The following is a 22,047-nucleotide window of genomic DNA, read 5'->3' on the forward strand; positions in this document are numbered from 1 at the left end:
TATCGACGCATTTTCAAACTGGATGATTTGCCATGTGGAATTGCTTTTGGAAAATGTCAAACCTCTGCCATTAGCACTGTTGACTTTCTATCCTCATCAGTGTGGACTGGGGGTGGATTCATCTCGGATTGGCTTACCCATTCAGCTGAAAACACAGGCGGTTCTTCTCCATGCTCTCCCTGATGATGCTAATTAAATCGTTGCGATTCAGCGCCGATTTCCAGCACTCGGCCGATTTGCGCTGCTGCTGCTGCTGATTCTGCTGCTGATGCTGCTGCGGGGTGAGGGACTGGGGTCGCGGCTGGCGCAGCTGCACCCCGTCGAGCATCATGTCGCCACCGCCACCCACCCCCAGCGGTGGTGACCCCGACGCGCTCTTGTGGTTCAGCGGCTGGGGCTGGGGGTGACCCACCGGCGGCTGCTGCAGCTGCAGATGGCGATTCTGGCAGGCGGAATCGTTGCCCACTGAGAGGCTGCGCTGTCGCGTTTCGAGGCAGTGGTCCTGGTACTGTGGTTGGTGTTTGATTGATGGCGATGAGTTAACCAAAAATAAAAGGAAATTAAATTTAATTAAATGATAATAATGCAAAAAATAATGTATGTTCAACGCATTTGGTAAGCAACAAAGGTGTAACAAAAACAAAAGACGACAATTCAAAGGGAGGGATTCCGTTTTGCATCTGCTGCCAGACAAGCTGGGATTACACAAGATATTTATCATTTTACTAATTATTATCCCAAAAAGTACTGGTATCTCTTTAGAAAATGGATATCAGTACCATGAAAAGTATACAATTTGCTACATAAATAGTAACAGGAAATTTATCTTTTTGGTTTAAACTGTACTTAAATTCATCTCTTTATTTAAACAGCAATTTAAATCTGAGTAATCATGGATGCAGAGTACATATTAACATTTTTTAGTCAAAATATTCATGCATAACTTCGCTTGTGTTAGACTGGCAGCAGTTTTAGTTAAGATGAGCAATTGATTTGTTTTTGCCACGATTTCGTTTGTTACCTTGTGCCTACCTTTTGTTTGCGCGCCCTTCGCAACATCTTGACGCGCTGGGTCGCCTGCTTCATGTAGATGTCCTGCTGGCGCATCTGGTGATTCTGGTGGCTCTGGTGGTGCTGTCGGTGCGAGGGGCAGTCCACCTGGTCCACCTCCGGCTTGCAGCACTTGAGATTCAGCATATTCTCGTAGGTATTGTGGCCATTGTCGGCCGTATTCTGTTCCGTGCAGCACTGCTCCGCCCGGGAATTGTTCTTCTGGTGATACCTGGCGGACTGCGCCTGGTGGTGATGGCTCTTCTCACTCGCCTTTGTTCCACTTCCGCTGGGCTGGTCGGCGGCGGGGGCGTGTGCGGCGTCCTTCTCCTTTTCGCTGTTGCTGTCATCGTCCTCGTCATCGGACTTAATCAGTTTGCGTGGTCGATAGCGGTGCTGGCGGCGGTTGCCGGCGGATGTCGTTAGCGCCGTCGCTCCGCCGGATCCCACTCCTCCGCCGGCCAGGGGTTTCGACATGGCCGCCAGACCCGTGGGCAACTTCTTCAGTTTGCTGGCGTGGCTGCTGCTGTATCCGACCGCCACCGGAACGGGCACCACCGGCTGCGATTTCGATTTGCCCTCGGGACTGACGGTGAGGCGCACGTTGATTGTCTTGCTGCCGCAGTGGGGCACCACCACCGACTTGCCAATGGACTCGTATATGGTGTACACAATGCCCACGATGTCGTCCTTTGTTATCTTGCCGTGATGCCCGTCCAGGTCGTAGAACGTGAACGAGAACTGCAGCGGCTGCGATGACTTCCCGCCCTCCACGGACACGTCGCAGGTGAATTCCTGTTTTGGAATACAAATACATTTTGCGGGATGAGTGATTGATTGTCTCGGACTGGATTTGATTTGAATCAAGGGCATGCAAATCAAGATTCTATGGTAATTGCATTTTCCCAAGGGTTTACAAGAGATTCTCTAACACCGCCTTAATTAAAGATTCTTCTTGAAATATGTTTTTCTATCGAACAAAGCACTTTCAAACTAACCTAAGCACCATACAAATGATTCTCAATTAACTTATTTGTTTAGTTATCTCCACATAGTTGATAGTTTAAAGAAAGCATGGACGCTCGTTGGCATTTAAAGATAAACATTTTGAATATCTTTAATCTTTAATTGCCTGAACAATTCAAAGAGGCATTATAATAAATTGTAGCTATACTGAATGCTATTCAAAAAACTTATAATGTGTTATAGCTTTTAAATTATCATGCCAGCCATTTAAATCTCCTCACCAACACCTCAGCCAAATAAATACCATTCCATTAAAAATGTTCTACAAACTCAAAGAGTTAAATTCCTCTAGCCGCAAATGTGTTAAAACTTTTTTCCCACAAATTTTTTAGCAGCTTCATAAGCCTGATGCAATGGCAAACTAACTAGAAATAAACAAAAAACGTTGCTAATAAACTTTCGGGCATAAAAATCGCACAAATTTAACACACGACCCGAAAGTAGGCAACACTTTTTGCAGATGCAACATGTTGGGGATGCTGATGCCACATTGCAAAGGGGAGCCGAAAATGAAACCGAAGCCACTGGAAACAACAATGGCGAGCTGTTCAGGACCACTAAAACCAGTCGAAAATTTTGGCCATAATTTGACTAAATATTTAATATGCCGCTGCACAAGGAGCAGCAACGTCATCCGCACAGGGGGCACAAAACAATACCCATTACCACTGATAAAGTGGCAGATCCCAGCAGCCAACAGCTCGCAGCCAGAACTTCCACTCCCCCACTGGGCTGCCCCTTCAGAGTCGCAAATAAATAATTATAATTTCCTTTGCTGCTGCTGCTGCTGCTCGGCTTGTAGATTTTTAATTGCCCCTGAGTGCTTTTCGTGTTTGTTGTTTTGCTTTTAATGGGTTTTATTGAATTTTAATGTTTTGATATTTTTTGGCGAAACTGGCACAAGTGGTGGCAGCGGCGTCCGAAACAGAAAACGACCATCCGCAGTGGGTGGTAATGGAAAATTGCCGGCGCCCTTGTGTTAATGAAATATTTTTCCCTATTTTTTCGATTTTACTACATTTTCGTGGGTGGGTGCGCTGAAACAACAAATGAAGCTGAAGCCGAATCTGAGGCCATCGCGGTGAGCGAACAGCCATTGAAATTTTAATTAAAAGCACATTGAAATGTTGAGTTTATGGCCGATGTGCGATGTGCCCTGTGGGCCATGAATTATGGCCGGGAATCGTGGTAATAACACCCGGCGAGTTGATTAAACTTGGCCCAACACCAAACAACTGGCTGGGGGTCAGAAAAATCCCGCAAATGGAAAAGCAAACATCATTAAATTTATCATCTCGTATTTATAAGCAACGCGATTGTTTGGCTGATTGAAAAGTACAGAGCATACAAGCTGCGAGAATACCCTACTAAAGCTATCAAATAATATTAATCAAACCATTTGCATTTGCAATTTCATTGAATTTGTTAGAACTACTGCACTAATGGAAAATACTTAAAGGGAAAGTACTTAATCTCAGCCGAAATTAACTATCGAAATTGACTATCTGCTCAAGATACATTCTAAATTTCATTTAGGTCGCCTTGAAGTGTGATGAACTCTGCGTAAATGCAAATTTCTACCTAATTGCGTACAACCCTTTTAAAGTGAGCGCCAATTAATGGCTCCATAAATATTTGTGTTATGAAACGTTGAAAACAAGACAAATCCATTCCATAAGTTCACTAATTAATGAATGGAAATGGAAATTGAAATTGAAATCAGAATGGACTATTAGGCGCAGTGTTTATGGGTGCGGAAGATGGAATCTGATTGTGTCCATGGGATAATTCATAGAGTGCCTGCTGGCAGGGAATTTGGGTAATGGCATTGCTGACTCACCTCCAGTCGGATGCGTTCCTCCTTGTGGTGGTGCAGGTGGCGCGAGTGGGCGTGGCCGGTGTCCTGCTGCTGCTGCTGCATCGTGGCAGCCGCATCCACTACATCCTCATCCTGCGGCAGTTGCTGCTGCATATTTGAGTATTTGCCGTGCTTGCCATTGGAAGTGCTGCTGATGCGCAGATGTTTGCTGTGGCTGCCGCCGGTGCTCACATCCTGCGGATGCACCGCGTGCCCGGGATGACTCCTGGCTGAGGAGTGGTGGTTCGTCTGGTGATGAGACTGCTGCTTACTTCCCGCACCGGACGCATTGCCCGGCGGCGTGGTGATTATGTTCACCACCGGCGATCGCAGTTGGATATTATTGTCACGTTCGCTGACCAGCAGCAAGTCGGGCGGGGCGCTGCAGGAGGAGGAGGCCCGCACCTGGTGGTACATCAGCTCCTCGGAGTCTGTGGTGCATTCCTGGACTGCAACGGTAAGAGGGTTGGGATGCTTTTAATTAAAATGCAAAGTGGCATGAAATTGGCGGCATAAAAACAAGTCTGCTCCCTTTGGACATCTAATCCCCTTGGCTTTTGTCGGCTTTTCTGTGTGCACTGTGCACCACCATATTTTCCACATTCAAATAAGTAGCTCCAATTTGTAATACACTTTAATTGCAGTTTAATAGATATTACCTTTGATGTTAAATTTAATTCAACCAATACTAATAGTTAGGTCAAAGCAAATCGAAAGCCAAATGAAAAACATTATTGCCTAATTAATTCTGCGTTTTTATGAATTTTAAAACCCCTTTTTCTTTCTGTGTGCGCCTTTCGCCGGCGTCTTGCAATTTATTTGCAATTTGCACAAAGCGCATTACAACAGCACAAAAGTTTATGCCTCAACGCCAACACAAAGCGATGGCGACCAGGCGGCCAATGCCGATCTCTTTGAATCCCCTCGAGAAACTTGAAAGGCGGCAGCTCGGAGAGCATTCCTAATTAATGACGTCGTCGTCGGCGGCGGCACTCAAAGTTTTCTTTCTTTTCGGCTTTTTTTTTTAGCTGGTTTCGGTTTCGGTTTTGTTTCTTTCATTTTTAATTGAAATGGCTGCAGCATTATCTGGGTGGTGGTAGCCACCCGAGCGCTAAAAGCCGAAAGCTGAAAGCTGAGCCGGCAGATGAGCATTCTACGGTCTGCGGTCGCTTTTGGCCCATTCATTACACATTACTCATACGACGCGTGAACCGCACCAAAGCGAAGCGGGTCCGATTGTTAGATGTTCAGGAATGGTACGAGGACGGAATGTGTAATTTAAATAATTTGTAGTGCTCAAATTATTTGCAAAGCATTTAAAAGACTGATTTTAATTAACTTTTAATGAAGCGTTGATATTTTGATTACATTTCTATTTCATTTCGATGTTCATTGTGGCATAAATCAATACATCATTATTTGAAAAACAATGTATGCACAAGCATATTAACCATATTAATTAAGCGGTTTATTAAGTGAATTGAATCCCATTTAGGATAATTGAATAAATAGAGTTGTGCCATTTATTAATTTCAAATATACAGATTGCATTCTAACTGACCCCTTTGCAATATTTTATTGCTCACATCTTTTCACACAATTTACCCGAGTAAATTGCAATTTCAGGGCCGCACAAGGAGATTTATTCAAGAGAAGGAACACCACGATGCAGCATAACACCCACTTGACACATAAATCCCTTTCCCTTTCAAGCTCCATTCAACGCCTTTCTGCGCAGTAATTCAGTCCAGTAACTTCACTCTAAGTTCCTCTGCCGCACTATCCATTCTTGGCTCCATTGTATCTGGCTCATTTTAATTAATTAGCGCGCTTAAAAATAAAGAAGGGGACGAGGAAAATTTCCACTTCTCGCCTGCTGACCCAAATTTGCGGTTTAGCGTTTTTCCATTTTCCATTTACCATTTCTCATTTTTCATTTCGCTTTTCATTTTTCATTTGCGCGAGCTGCGTCCTTGCCAAGGACCCCGCCCATTTGAGCAGAGCCCAGGACATGGCTTTTAATTGCATGAACATTATGCAAGCAAAGCAGTCCCAAGTCTACATTTTGTATACTTTGTTGGTTGGTCGCCTTCCCTCAGCCTTTGTTGTTATTTCCCAGCGGGTTGGGGGATTGCGAAAAGAGTTGCCGAGGTGGCGACAATTGAAGACAATTAGCCAAAGTGCCTGGGAAATGAGCTAGTCGTTGAGTCCTGCCAAGTGCTGGAGTTGCTTACACTGCAGTGGCGGGTTCACAGGAGTTGACCCAGTTGACACTCGACAAATCTCAAATTGTAGGCCGCCTGCCAGAGATTCTAGACGATTGTTAAGAAATAGAACAGGCCATATGTAAATTCCTGGCATCAAAAAGATTATTTATCCTTAGATGATATGCTTGAAATGGATATTTCACTTTCCTTGGCGCCAAGTCTGTATGAAATAAGTTCGTAGAAGCCATTAAACGCCACCTGCTTTCTATGCGTTCAAAATATGTCTTTGTAAATTCGTGTTTTATTACGGACAATTTATAACGTTTTCATCCAATTTATGCGCATTTTTGATTTGCACTATAAAGCCCAGTCACAAGCACACTAATTAATTATGCTAATCTCAGCTGGACAACTTTTATCTACAGCATCAGCGGCAGCAGTGACTTGATAACACAAAAATTACACAGCCCAGATGAACACATGGACTTGGATATGTTAATGAATACCATTTGAGCTGAGCCTAAAACGATCCCACGACTTAATTCCGAAGAAGGGATATCAATTGGGCTGCATCACGAAGGGAACTCTGCACGCATTACTCATACGCCACGTAGGCCGCATTCAATTTCGTTGTTTTTCTTTTGAAAGATAAGCCGCAGGCCGTGAAGTTCCATTTATCATAGAAAATTCATGAGGCTGGGCCGCTCATTTCGACATTTGTGACCTCACCTCTGCCGCTCAGGTAACTCCGAGCCCTTGGGCTTGGCCCCAGTCCCTCGAACATAACCATTGCGGCTGTCTGAGGGATTGAAGTGGTCCGTGTGGCCGAAGCTAATCATTTTCGTTCCGTCTGCCCTACGCACACATTACGCAAATGCACAAATTCAATTAATTATGCCCACAGGCTTAGGGCTTGCCCGAAGGCTCTATGTCTTGGAATCCACAAGATTTTAGGGCGTGGCCATCGCATCTCAAAGTCATCTCAAAGTGTCTAAAGCTTTCACTGCAAATGGAGGTGTGCGTCTTGTTTACTTTTCACGTTGGACTGTCGTCAAAAATGTTACTGTTCAACAATTTTACTGTCGAGCGTTTGTAACTACAGCTTTGCACAAACAATTTACAGAAAATGGTGTAAGATTTGATAATGGATTGCCAAAATACTGAATTATTGTTGCGAAGTAGCTTCTCATTTTCAACCCTTATATTTATAAGGTAACCTAACTTGTAATACTTGCAAATAAATACTTGTTGGAACGATGACAGTTCAAATTCCCTTTATAGGTCATCGTCAAGTCACGTAAGCCCATGGCCCCCGGGCATTCGGCAATCAATTTGCGCCTATATCTGTTTGGAGTGGCTTAGGCCCAAGTTAATTTTCAAGGCGGCGTGTTTCATATCAGACGCCAAAATGCTTTTCTGATGACTCAACAACAACAACAACGAGTTGATTCCCATTGTGGCGGCCACTTGAGAGCAAAACATGTTCTTTTGGTTTATCTTGGCGCCACGATCGTCGGCAAAGGCCGCGGCATTTGCTCAAAAAATAAAAAGTATAAAACGCTGAAAAAACTGAAAGGAACACAAAGGCGATAATTAAACGCAAAACAAAGCGGCCGAGAATGGAAAAAAAAATCGAGTCGAAGATCCCAGGCACATCAAGCTGTCGACTTCTAATTAGAAAAGGTGTACAAGCCAAGTAACGAAAAATAAACACCATTTCCTAGATAGTTCAACCAAGATAGTCCGAAAACAACATTTAAATGTACGAAATCGAAGCTCAGATGGATAGTTGGTTGAAAGTAACAGGCAAAATTAAACGTCTTCCAAATATCTGAAAGGTTGTGTTCAGGCCAAGTCAAAGATGACTTCTTTGTGAAAAACCACTTCATAAACTTCAAGTCCAACTCAAAGAGCCGCATGGCAACACTATTTATTAGGCAGATGATGTGCCAACAATGCCGGGCCAAAAGTATTCGTTGAAGCAAAGATATAAGCCAGAGATAAATCTTCATAATTGCGTCTGTGTGGCCGAGCTGAAAAACCGAGGGGAGGGCAGTTGCGGCAGTTGAGGGACCGAAAAACAAAAAGTTACTGCTCCGAGTAGTTGTGGCCAGATATCTCGTATCTGGCATGTAAGTGGTAATGAAGTTAAGTGTTTTTGACGCGAACGACCGGCAATAACCAAAGCAACAAACAATTAATGAGAAGTCGCATACCATCGAGTCAAGCGAGTGGCGAGAAAACAACAAATGCTCGGCCCTTTGTGATAAAGATCAAGAAATGCCAAAAAAAATATCTACATATACCCAGCAACCATAAATGAAATTGCTCATCCGGCGATGGGGAAAATAATTTAGTGAAATAAATTAAAATAAATTAAAAGAAACTCTAAGAAAATTTAAAAGTTATTAGAAAATAATAATTACATAATTTTACTTTTAAATATTTATTTAAATTTATAAAGGAAGCTGTGACGTAAGCAAGTTGTTTTGATTTTACTGTCCCAGACTTAATCATCCGTCTGATCGAAATTCGATCACTAGATCAAACCGACTCTAGTGCCTTTCAATTTGTGTTTTATACCCGACGTCTATTTTTTATAATATTTTTTTGACACTTCACAATTTACAACCACAATTTGGCATGGCACTTATCGAGCTGGGCAATAAGACCGGCAAAAATCAAACGAGTCCTAAAAAAATTATTCCCTATCAGCCGAAGAAATCTGCCTCACTTTTTGTTACCTACTTTTATTTTGTTTTTGTGTTTTTTTTTCGTTTTTTATTTCTACCGGCACCATTCACGGGGCTAAATCTTATCAGGCGGAATGCTTGCTAAATACCAGTAGCAATTATTTCGAGGGGAAGCAGAGAGTGGGGGGTTTTTACTACGGAACCGGGTCTGGTAACGTTTAATTAAACGCCCATAATCGATGCGCCTAACCGAACAGTTACACGATGGACTCCCCGGACTTATCATCATTATCAGCGTCTGAAGTTCACGGCAAAAATATAAATATGGCTGCGACGAGGCGGCAAACCTTACGAGTTGAAACCTTAAGTTGAATTGACTTGAGTTGACTCGAACCGAGTGAAGGGCTATTTGCGGATAGTGCAGTTTTTGTTTAGCCTGATTCAGGCACGATCGGTCGGCGTTTTTATAACTTTGCTTTAATGTCACAAATCAAGTGAAACAAATGCCGACAACGACCACGTCAGATCGAGCGTGCCTTTTGTCCGATACCTCTGGCTATCCCTAGCTCGGCGGCCCTGTGAGCCCCACATCTCCGCCCCAAAGTCCCCCCAGACCCGCTTTCCCGCTCCCTTTTGGCTTTTAGCTGAGCTGGGGCTCAGCGCGTGTCGGCTGGTTGGAGGCCTTCATCTCTGCCGCTCGCAACGTGTTCGGAAAACGGGTTTGCCGGGCATTTGTATCTGTTGGATTTGGTATCTCTATAAGCCAGAGATGGGCATACCAAATTGCTTACGAACTTGGCAAATGCTTATCGCAGTATACTCTTTTGTACGGATTTAAATATGTTTGAGACTAAAACTTTAAAACTATTCACACATATATTAAAGATCAACGAAACAGTTTCCCTTAAATAAATAAATTAGAAGCACGACAATTGTTTTAAGAACAATTAACTTGTTGTCATTAACCAATAGGAAATTACTTATTTCATTAAAAATCTCAGTTCTTCATGCTGCCAATAAATCTAAAGAGCATGAAGCTATCGTTAAAGCTCAGCTATATGTGTAAAATATGAACGTGTGTGCTAACTTGGCTTTGTCTGCCCTCTCGCTCCCCCCCGGCGTATGCCTCTCTCGCTCTTTGTCTCCTGCTGCGGTTTATTTAAGTTTTGCGCCCAAGTTTGCTGCGGCTACACACAAACGGAAATTAATTACAAACAGCGGGCTTTAACTCGCCGCAGCAACAAAAATAAAAACAATAATGAATGAGCGGCATAATAAACGAAGGCTGTGCTTGTTGTTGTTGTTGTTGTTGTTGCCCCATAGGCAGATGCTGAACTGTTGTTGCTTTTGGCCATTAACTCAAAGGCGTTAATTTCCGACATAAGCAAATTACTCGCTGCCTCCATTCCACTGTAACTATTTTTTTTTTCTTTTCGCTGGCGCCAATTTTCTGGAATTTTATCAACATTTTTCGCATGTCGCCGGCAAAAGCAAAAAGTTTCCCATTCCCATGGCAGTTAGTTATGCGTATGCGTATTCCTATTCTTGCAGTCGTCGTTCTGCTTGTTTTTGAATTTTGTGACTGTGTTTGTCAATCAAATGTCAATCAAACAATGCTCCAGTTTTCACGCTGTCACGCTGTCTCAATCATCTGTTGTTGTTGCCCAGTAATTTGATTGCTAAAGCGTAGGAGCTGCAGCGAATTGTGTAAATATTCATGTACTTTGTATCGGAACAAGGCTGGCGACACTCGGATTGTTCAGTTCAGCTGGGAACTTTCAGACAGATGATAAGATAGCGTGAGATACGCGATGCTGCGAGGGTGGATTCCAAAGTAGGGGGGCCACTTGAAAAGGGGTGAGCCCAGTTATACAGCCTATTCTATTTGCATTTCAACACCAGTCTAATTTAGATTGTGTCCTCTGATTAAGTGTGGAATTCGAGAATTAATTGTAATGAAATGTTCGAGAAGAATTTATTCAAAAAAGGAATTTAAGAGACTTTTTTAAAGTTAAATTAAGTGCAATATCATTATAATCGTTCAGCGACTCTGTAGATTTTGTAGTATTTGTGGTATTGAACAACTTGAGCATTCTTCAAATTCAGAACTTCAAAGTTTTTGCTTCAAACATAAGACCCACTGTCACTTACAGTTTTTGTGGCCCCCACTTCTGGCCCAAACTGGCGGCTAAAAAAACCTCAAGTATCACATATCACATATCGCATATGCCTAGGCATTTACGTAAATTATTGTGTCGCTTTTTGTTGTTGACTCTTGGCCCTTTTTATGGCCATGTAAAAATTGCGCGGAACCGACAGACAGACCATGCGCTTTTGTTATTACAAGGCGGCCGCTTTTACGACCACCTGCAATGCCAAACTCCAGATAAGAGATAAAATTTGTATAAATAATTTAGGCAGAAATTTACGCACAATGCGCCTCGTTGGAGAGACAATAAAATTGTACAAATTATGAACTTGAGGCGTGTTTCGACCGAAACTCTCGCTTTTCTGCCACTGACATATATGCACTCGAAACACAAGAAACTCGAGAAAATACTTGAAAAATGATTATTATATACTCCACTCGCTTTTTGTATGCCCTTCGCCATGATTCACACGCAAGCTCGGCGCAGAAGATACTTCAAAAGTCTTCGTAGTATTATAATAATAAAATATACACACAGAACTGAATTATTATGCTTCTTTCAACTTTTGCGCCTAATTCACACTTTGTCCTCTTCCTTCACATCGTTCTGGTTGTGTGTGAAAATTTTATGTATTGCCTTTAGCAGCATCATCAAAAAAATACAGCGGTCGGGGGAAAAGGGGGAGATTTCCCCCATGTTCCAGAAGAAGACATCAATATGAAATTTTTGTCACGTTTTCTAATGTGCCGATGGGCGGGGAGAGGGGGTAACTTCTATGGGTTGTCGGGTAGCAGGCCCAGTTGCATAACCGCGGGCAGTGGCGTGGCTTAAGGGGGGCTCTAAAATGTAAGATATTCCTCATGAAATTCACATGCTGTCTTCAAATTCGGTGTGAAAATTGAAAATGGTTTTATTCGGTTGAAGGGGGAACATATTTGTTTTGCCTTCGGGTTAGAAAGAAAATCCAATATAAATAATGCAACTTATAGCAATAGCAATATATGTGTTTTTCAGTATCTACAAGTAGATGTTACTCATGAACAGCATTAAAAATCGCAAATAAATATATTCAATTAAATAGTAGCTATACACTTTATCTGTACAGTAAAAAAAAGTAACTAACCGTTTTATTGCTATCATATCAAATGCCCAGTAAAACTGCCCTTAACTGGTTATAAAAATGCACTTCAGTAATTACCATTAATTAATTAAATCACATAATAAAAGCGTTGCTTTGAAAGTCTTCAATTGAATACGCTTAAATTCCTTTAGTTTATAATAAATACCATTATACACAGAAGTATCTATTTGTTCACTTCTGACTTCTTCAACACTTCACGAGCACTTACTCTGCGATACATTATTCAACGCCACGTAGAATATTATTTTCTATCATATTTCAATAAGAACATCAATCATCGACCCCTCCACTCGCCGCCCCTGACGTGGCTCTCTATCACTCGTAGCCATCAATGTTTTTATGTTATGTTATGCCATGTGCTATTACTTTAGCATTGGCGAACACCCTACAAAACGTGCAGGGCAACCCAACTTCGCCTAGAACCCCCCCTTTTATATCTGGCACCTCCGACAAGCCATTAAACAGACCCGCACACTGATACAAGGCAGATACATCTCACAGATACAGACACAGATACATTCTCATCCCAATCTCACAGAGCCACGCATGACTATAAAGTATATTTTAGCATGTCAAGCGTTGCGCATCCGCTTTGATGTTTATTTGACAGTTTTTATAGCGGCTTTTATCTGCCAACTACTTGGCCAAGTTCCCCCTCCTGCAACCTCCTCCTCCTCTCCTCCCGCCCCTTTTATTTCCCTTCAAGTTAGTTGGCTAAAAACAACAATTTGCCCGCTGCTTCTGTTTTGTTTTTACTTATTGCCAACAAGAATACTTTGAAGATTTATACTTTGTTTTTGTTTGTGCTCGCTGTTGTCTCGGCTTTGACTTTGAGAGCCCAGAATGCGTCACACGCATATATGTATAACGTTAATTCATTTTCGGGTATAAAGAGAAATACACCAGGAACAACAACCAACAAGTTGATTGCCCACGCACTCGACCAACTCATTCAGTAATTTCTGGGTTGTATATTCTGGCGGAAAAATGCATCTCAAGTGCATGCGGCCTAGATATTTCAACACACACACTCTTTTTGTATCTCTCGGGTTCTCTGTTTTCAGTTTGCATTTCAGCCTATACGTTTTGTATACTCACATCTATTTTCTGTTTGCCCTTTAATCTAGGGAAATTCGGAATTATTGTAAGAAATTACTTTCTCTATTTAGAAATATAAATTCCAATAAAATCAAATAAAACGTATTTTAAAAAGTAATTTAAATTACTATCTTCAATGAAGACTGAATAAATAATTAGGCAATTGTTAGGTGAAAGTATAGTTAGCTTATAGTTGCACTGCCATTCTTTCATCTACTTCCAACTTAATTATAAACCCCTAGAGCATTCTTATATTCTCTAAAATAGTTTACCCATTTTTCGGTTGACTTTTGAGGAGTATTTCACATATTTTCTTAGTGTTTATGGTGTTTTTATAGCTACTGTGCCAAGAACGAAGTCGACGCCTCGGCATCGGCGACAAATTCCGTGCTTTTTTTTTGCCCCGCCTCCGCTTGTGATTCTGAAGTTTCTGCCACTTTTGTGGGCCAAATGTGGGCGGGACGGGTCCCCGGCCCCTCAGCCACAATTTGTTTGCACAATTACCTCTAAAGCAAACAGACAGACAGACACACACAGCCGAAATGCGAACAATTTTTGTGCAAACGGCGGCAAATTAAGTTTCTGCACATAAAGTCGAGAATGGATATTGGATTCACCCCCACCATTTGCCAAAAAGAGGGGAAAAAATAAAACGAGACTGGCGACCATTTGGCTAAATATTTAATGAAAATATGCGCATTTCCCAGGCATACGACTTTGGCTTTGTCTTTCGATTGCAATTACATTACGCTGGCCAGGGCAACAGAACAATAACAGAATTGCGTATACGCCTCGTTGTGCCAAGGATACATATTTGCACAGTTCAACTGTTTGTGGATTATTCATGCAATGGCCAGGACGATTTCATTATTTTAAAATCAACAAGGATTTGCATAAGCTGATTGCATCCAGCTCTGTTCAGTATCAGCTCCCATGCGCCATCAAATATTAATATAATTTAAGCAAACACAAAACTTTTATTAAATCAAGTTTTTTTTTGGGCTTTTACTGAATGCGAAACTTCTGGTCATAAATCCCGACTCTCGGAATTGTCGCCATTCTTCGTAAGCCACTTGCCACTATAATTAACTATTTTTCGTCAGTGCCACAAACAATCTTGAGCCACAGGGCTTAAGTGGGATCCTTTTGGTCCCGAGGAGTTCAGACGTGTGCGACGTTCGCGAGAGTTAATGTGAAGTTTCGTCGAGTGTCCTGAACTATGTGGCAAAGTTGAAGTGAAACAGGGGTGGTCAATGGAAAGCTGCGAGGGGGATTTTATGGATCTAATGAACGATTTTTGACAGGAACACACACACTCAAGAATTTTAAATCCTTGTTCTGGTAGAATCAAGATGCAACCCTAACATTTCTTATATCCATGAACATCCAGGTCTTGTGCAGTTTTTCCCGCCAAGATGCATACCACCTTCTAGATTATCCAATCCCCCTAGGACGCCCCTGAACCCCCCGCTTTTCCCACTATAATTTGCCTCTCACTCGACTCTTCGGGCTTGGTTTACTTGACTTGACTTGGCCTGGTCCGTGTGGGCCACAATTTTTGTTGCCTTTTGCCTGTCGTTTGTTTACTTTTCATATGACAAAGTCAACCGACATCGTTGTCGGCAACTTCTTGGTAACTTGTTGTTTTTCTGTAGTCGCTTTTTTCGTATTTCAAACAACAAACACTCCGCACGCAGCACGTTCTCAAGTCGAGTTTGTCGGTTGTCGCTGCACGTAGCATATTTAAAAAATAAAAAAAAGACGTCCAGGGGGAAGGAAACAAAAAGCCTCCAGATTTACGTACTTGGAACTTGGCAGCCCCACATGCGAGACTCTGGCTGAGATTCGACTGGGAATAAAGGGGGTTCCAGGGGTCGGGCATCGGAGTCGGAGTCAGAGTCATATGTGGGCTCTGACAAGGGGCTACCGTTTGGCCGCTGAAGGATTTCTGTTTGTTAGCTTTTTTCCAGTTCTTTCTTTTGCGGCTTGTCGGCGAAAAAGAACCAGTAGCCGAGAGGCAGTGGCGGCAGAACAGCCCGAAACTTGCAGCCTGCCTCTGTGCCACGTTGCACTCGAGTGAATGCCAAAAAGTTGAGGTTTGCAACTCGTTATACTCTGGCACTTGAGGGGTCTATCAATTATGGAGAGCAAAGGTTGCAGGCAAGCTGATGCTTTTAGTTGACAACCTAGAGGATTTTATATATTCATGGATTAAGGAAATGCTCCGAGATCTTGTTAAAATGAATCATATTTCATAGTTTCCAAATGTATGCAGGAGAAGAAATCATATAGTAGAATATATTTGCATGCTTTTTCTCAGGAAGCTAAAAAATACTCATAAATTCACTCATTAAATTCATAGATATTTGAAAGTTGGACTGTCAACGTAACGTAATAAAATCAATAACTCAATTGATAAATATAATAATATTTTACAGAACCATTCATCCCATTGCTCCGTGCTGTTAGACATCCCCTAGAGTATCTAAGCTTCGTTCCCCATCAGGAGCTTATTTATTTTGTTTTTCTTTTATGGAGCACTGCAGATTGTTGTTGTCGCTGACCCTCCCCGCTTGAGGCCAAAATTAAACTGGCTTTTGGCCTGGCCGGCAAATATTTGTGGTTTGGCTTTGGGCCCCCGGCCCAAAACTCCAGCTCGACTAGAGTACGAGTCCCCGTGCAGCATTCTCGGCTACAATTTGATTGCATTTTAACAAGGGGTTCGTTCGGTCGGGCCAATTTCTTCATCGTCGTTGGCTGCGATGCTGGAAAAACAATAAGCAGCATTTGAAAATTCAATTGTTATTGCTAGCTTTTCTTTCATCTCCATGGTCAGTCAGTCCAGTCCTTTTCCGCTCCGTTCTTTCATCTGCCCCGGCACACACAGAGTCCAAATTGTTTTCCATTATTTTTCTGACTCAGCACTAGAGGCAGCTGAAAGGAGCGGCTCTTCATCAGCTTTTGATTGCTGTCCAGCTGGCTCTTGAATTTTTTCTGATTTGTCATTATATTTATGAGTTACAACTGCTGTCGCTGGCCATCTCATCCCCAGAGCCGCGGTGCCCATAACATGATTTCCGTTTTAGGAGCTCCAGCTCTGTTCTCCAGACTCTGCGGGCCAGCAATTAAGAGGACCGAGAATGACGAAGACCACAACATCTTGAGCGGAAGTCATTTGGCTCCTCAGCGCTGCTCAGTGCTCCCAAGTGGGGCTTTGTAATTGATTTTCTTGCTCCACTCGCGGAGAAACCATTTAATTGCCATCGTACACAGGCCGCAAAATCGCGCCAAAGTTCTATGCAAATACCAATTTCCTAGGCCCATATCCATATCCCATAGCCAAGTCCATGTCCACGTTCATGCCTTATTGGCCCATAACTTGACCCACTTTCGGGGCGTGCCCCGGGTCATTACGGCAAGTAAAAAAAAAGGAAAGGAACAGAAAACTTAAGCCAAGTTTATGTGGGGTGAGGAGGGTGCGGAGGGCAAGTCAGTGAGGATTGCGAATTGTTTTCCCCCGGACTTTTTCTTAAAAAGATACTTCACTGGCTAAAGGCCTTTTGAGGATGCTGCCCAGCAGCTGTTGCAGTTTTCAAATATCTCACATACTTCAAGTTACACTTGGTCCACTTTCGAAAGTGGCTGATGGTTGAGTCCGAGGAGTTCTTGGTCAAGGATTCTGGGTTGCTGATAAATTTATTAGGGTTACTTGGCTGTACTCAGAAGATATTCACACTGTAATTATTACAGTGGCTAGTACCATTTTTATTGGGACCATAAGTCGTTGGATTTCAACTTTAAGTTTTAAATTTCATGGTATTAAGTCTGTGCCGCGTCTGAAAACTAAATTTCTTTACAACCAAAGAAAGTTTTCGCAATTTAAATGTCTGTTTACTTATCCACACTCCTCCTACGTCTCCAAAATCACAGAACGTGACAAAAACTGAACAAAATTTGCACGCACTAAACAGAATACTTACTTAAACATTCCGACTGAGTGCCAATCATATCTACCCTCCATAGTGAACCGAATCTTAAAGTCGCTTTTAACAGGCTTTAAACTTGATTGAAAAATGAGAGGGGCATTCAGTTCGAAAATAGGGGAATGCGGTTGCCCAGATTTCAGTGATAAACTACCAGCAAAAAAAGAGAACAAAAATCTGGAGGAAAACCGAGCAAAAAGAAAAACTTTTTTAAATACACTTAAGCCAGGATGGTTGGCCAGGTTGTGGAGTGCGCTGGGTATGTCCTGGTCAAATCGGCAACGACTTCCAGTCAAAAGTCCGAGGCTGCTTTGAACTTTCCCGCCCGATTTCCCCGCCCAGCCGCCCACTTCCTTTCGCTTTGGCAACAAAGTTAACTTGATTGAACTTTGGCTTTGCCTTTAGCTGCCTTTCTTGTTTTCCCTTACATTTTTTATGTTGCCCACCAATGTTTTTCTTGTTCCTCGCTTTTCTTCTCTCTTGTTGTGGGTTGTTTGCGCTTTATAAAACTAAATGGAAAATAAATTTTGTTTGCACTTTGTATGGCGAAAAAAAAAACATAGTAGCGCAGAACTGTGAAAAGAAAGGAAATGGCAACTTGAGAGTGTGAAGGAAAAAGTTTTTCAAATGCCTTGGGGGCGGCTTACCCATGAGAATGGACTGATGGACTAATGGACTGGAGTGTGTGGAAATCCCTGGCTTAATTGTGGCGCATTTCCTGGAACCCTTTTCATTATTTTCGATGCATTGTATCATCAGTAGACAATAAACTGCGAAATTCGAAAAGAAACTCCCGAAGGCAGTAAAATCCAGGCGGTCGAAATAAGGGAACTGCGGCATACACTGAGGAAAACTATGTACTTCATTCAGTACAAATTGACAAAATTAAACTTCCTAATGGTTCTTGCAAATTATACTGCTAAGTTTGTCAATGTTAGTTCTCTTTTTTAATATATTTTTCCATATGAAAACTTTCTACCCAATTTTTTCGCCCAGTGTTTCCAATCCCGGTTTTTTTGGGGTTGCTTCCGCTGCAGCAAACGGCCGCCTGCAATCCGGCGATAGCAATCCCCGACTCTTGTCATATTTCCTGGCTGTCTGGGCTGCTCGCGAGCTCTTCTAATTTGGGGGCGTTTAAGCCGGTTTTATTCGCTGTAGTGGTAGAATGAAAGTCGGCTAGTGGGGTCTAAGGGTTGCTTTAAACCAACGTACGTGACTCCGTTTTCGGAGTTTTTGTCGAGGGCTGTCAAAAGTCACCCTCTATGATTTTTTCGCTTGGCGGTGAGTGAAACTAAATAGCCGAAACTGCTGACTGCCTATCGATTTTGGTCATTTATCGCTCTAATGCGATTATAATGCTTAAAATATTCCCAAGCAAAGTTCTCTCCAGCTGAGATTCCCCCCAGTTTGTCAAAGCGTGAAAAGTACAACACACCCCCGAACCAAAAGGGGAAAATACATATGTATAATATTGGGAGCTTACGACGCCTTTAAGGGATGACTTCTTTGATTCGAACTTGGTTCGGTACACACCTGCAAGGAAAAGAGAAAAGGGTTGCATTAGTCAAGGAACTTATGATGAAAAAATGCCAATGATGTGGGGAATGGCGACCCGATGAAGGCATCAAACAGGCATGCCATCAATCAGTTTATTTAATCAACTAGAACGTGATGGAGTTGACGTGTAAGCATTGGGATATGTCCATGGCTGATGGAATCCCCGTGAGGATGGGACTGGATTATGTTTGGGCTGGATAAGGTTTTGTTATTTTGCTGGATAAATTACGGCTCAGTGCATCCATGGGGTTCTTCTTGAAACGGAACTAGCTCAGATATACGATTTCTTTCATCTCTACCCTGCCATATATCCCCCTTTTCATATTGTTTGTATTCTTGTTCGTATTTCCGTTCTTTGATTGAATTTTCTTTTATCGATAAATATTTTGGCCGGAAATTAGTTTCTATGTTTAAGTAGTTACTTGATTTGAGTTTTTCTAACCTGTTTCTTTTTCATATTCTCCCCCTTTTCACACTTAAGCCCCTACACTCATTTCAAATCCTTCACCACATGCATAACTCTTGATCATACTCTTGTTTTTTTTTTCATACCGCTTATAAGGATATACGCCCCCTATTTGGAGCACTTCCCATGCTGCCATCGTATTTTATGCCCATTAGGCCTAATATGCGTTAATGCTATAAATAAGGCCTCGTCGCCATACGATTATGGCATACTAACAAACTTCGTTTTGTTTTCGTGCAGAGGCCCCCTTGTAGGGGAGCCCGCTCGAAGGCCCCAACTTCGTAAGATATTTTCCCCCGCTACTCCGCTAATATGAAATGTAATTTACAGTTGCCGCGAAGACAGCGATGACAACAGGGCCAAGAGTCTTTAACGTCTTTAATCCAATTTCCCAGCGACATGCAGACCGAGAATGAATACAAATGCCGCGTACGTGTTAAATTTGCTCAATTAAATGGGTTGGCAGAGAGTTATTTTCCCCGTCATTTGCAGCTCGTCTCCTAATCGATATTTATATTTTGTTTGGGCCATTGACTTAATTTCTTCGTCTCTGCTTTCTGCACAACACAAATTATGCAATTCAAATTAATGCTGCCATTATCGGGGAGTTGAGGGCCATTCGGGAGGCTTCTACATCTCTGGTGTGTTTTCCTTTCTTGTACCCAGTTTATATAGGTTTACTTCTATTTTTTTTTTTTGTTTTGTGAAATGAAATTAATCCAGCTTGGCGAATGCCAGGCACGTATCACTGTGGATGAGTCTCCATTTCTGCTGTGTTTGTCTTTTGTATTCCGTTTCTTTTCTTGTCAGCTTCCCCACTCCATGCTCCATGCATGATTTTTCAATAGCTTTTCATGCTGGCCAAAACCAATCCATGCCGTAGAACAAAAGGCCTCCGGAGTTGGCTTAATTCTGTGTGCTTTGAAATCGAATTAGGGTGCCATATAGCTGCATATATGTACATGTAGATGTAAGTGTGTACGTGTGAGATGACCCGTGCACTAAAACAAGTCTATATAACTAGCACATATTTTAGTTAAAGGTTAGCTTAAATAAAAGACTACTATTCCAAAACTGTTAACACACTTTTTTGAAACTATCTCAACTATTGAAATTTGTGTATCTTTTTTACCTTACAGCACAATGTATATTTTTTTGTTATCTCTGGCGAAATATTTCTCAGTGTAGCATTGTCATCTCGGTTTTTGGTGTTTTTCTGTTTTTCGCAATTTTAGGTGAGGACCGGGGAGTGGGCTAAATTTATGCCTACCACCCCACACCCTCCACCGACTTTCACACACGTAACCTGGTTGACAGCTGTTGCCCAAGGCGAAGTGCGAGGGGGTGGCAGGCGGTAGGGGACTGTGAGCTGGGGGAAAGTGAAGATGCTGCTGCCATGGCAAAGATAACAACCAAAAAGGCGAAATAAGCAAAAATATATATAAGTATATGGCATAGGACATATACATTTAGGGGAGTGGCATCGTTTGTAGGCCTTGCATTGTTAGCAGTTGGCAGTTACCTTTCGGTTAAGTCGGATTCGATGGTGAGGGGTTGAGAAATGGCAGGGGAGGGGTGGGGAGGGAATGAGACATGGCATAATTGGGCTACATTGGCATTTCACTTTTGGACCAACTGCTGTCGCAGAAGAACAAGAAATCCAACAGCAAGATGGGGTGTAAGAATAATAGGTTGAGATGGGCCAACACAAATGTAAATGCCACACAAACGGCATTGAATTGACCCAGTTTCTTGGTGCGAACACGGGGGTTAAGTTAGCCAAGGCGACCAAATTACTGAAGAGGTTTTGAATAAAAGATCAAGATTGTTCCTTAAGCCTGACAAGCCTTGGAAATTGTGGGTTACATAAAGGGAAATGTTACAATAGGAGACTTTGATTTGTACAGAAATTACAATACCTGAAATGTGATTCTAGTTATGAGTAAATAGTAATAGAAGTTAATTGCTTAGATACATTTTCTTCAAACCTTAAACTACCCTTTTTTCTGTCACAAAAGTATATCCGCAATAAATGCATTTATTTCCTCCACATTTATCCAAATATGTACAACGCTCTTATCAATTCTCATTTAAGGTTCCTTTATTGCCCCGTCTTAACTGCTCATTGGCATAGTAAATCCACATCAAGCAGACATTTCCCACTCCACTTCCGTTTTCCTCCTTATTTTTCCGCTCATGTCTTTTGTTTTCCCTCCGCAGACATTGACACTGACATCTTTGTCACCTGAACATCCTTTCGCTTCCTTTCACCTTCCTGTCGGGTCCCCTATTCCATTTCAGATTACGCGGCACACACGGATCCTCCTTTCCTTCACCCAATAGGAAAAAACATATCTCTATAGATGAAAATTGCTTCCCACCAAATTGGCCATAGCCCCTTCGAAATGGCCCTTTGCTGTCTTAACGGAAATCTTCGATGGCAGTTTTCGCACCAAAAAGGAAAACACTTCCTACTACTTTAGACAATCCCAGATACCTTCATTATATGGAGCCAGGAATTGGAATCACAAACGCCATCGCAATCGCAAAACGGCATCAAAATGCTCTCCAGAGCATAAGCGTCTTTTATTTTATTGTTTTGTCAACGCTTAAAAGAAATGTTTTTCCATTTAGCTGAACACTTATGAGTATTGTGCTCGGCGGATACGTTTTTGGGATTTAAAAAAAAAAAAATGGGAAAAACCGAAGGAAAATATGAGGGAAATGCGGCTGAGCTTATGTGCGAGTGTTTGTGCCATTGACGACGACTTTTCACACCACATCAAAAGGCGACGAGGCGAGTGCACTCAAGTGTATA

The 22,047-nt window shown here is 42.2% G+C and overlaps 1 protein-coding gene across 2 annotated transcripts in view; it reads right to left on the reverse strand.

Moving 5' to 3' along the window:
- The window catches only part of LOC6618379 (protein naked cuticle), a 40,725-nt gene that overhangs the window by 2,595 nt on the left and 16,083 nt on the right, over nucleotides 1-22,047 (reverse strand). Inside the window, exons 2-4 of one of the 2 annotated variants that reach the window (XM_002042613.2) lie at nucleotides 3,917-4,383; nucleotides 1,033-1,845; nucleotides 138-508 (exon numbers count right to left, since the gene is read on the reverse strand). In XM_002042613.2, the coding sequence (XP_002042649.1) occupies nucleotides 138-508; nucleotides 1,033-1,845; nucleotides 3,917-4,383 (1,651 nt within the window). The remainder of the gene's footprint in view (nucleotides 1-137; nucleotides 509-1,032; nucleotides 1,846-3,916; nucleotides 4,384-22,047) is intronic. The other variant, XM_032717957.1, reaches the window with a different exon arrangement.

The sequence above is a fragment of the Drosophila sechellia genome, chromosome 3L (genome assembly GCF_004382195.2).
Source record: "Drosophila sechellia strain sech25 chromosome 3L, ASM438219v1, whole genome shotgun sequence".
Lineage (NCBI taxonomy): Eukaryota > Metazoa > Arthropoda > Insecta > Diptera > Drosophilidae > Drosophila > Drosophila sechellia.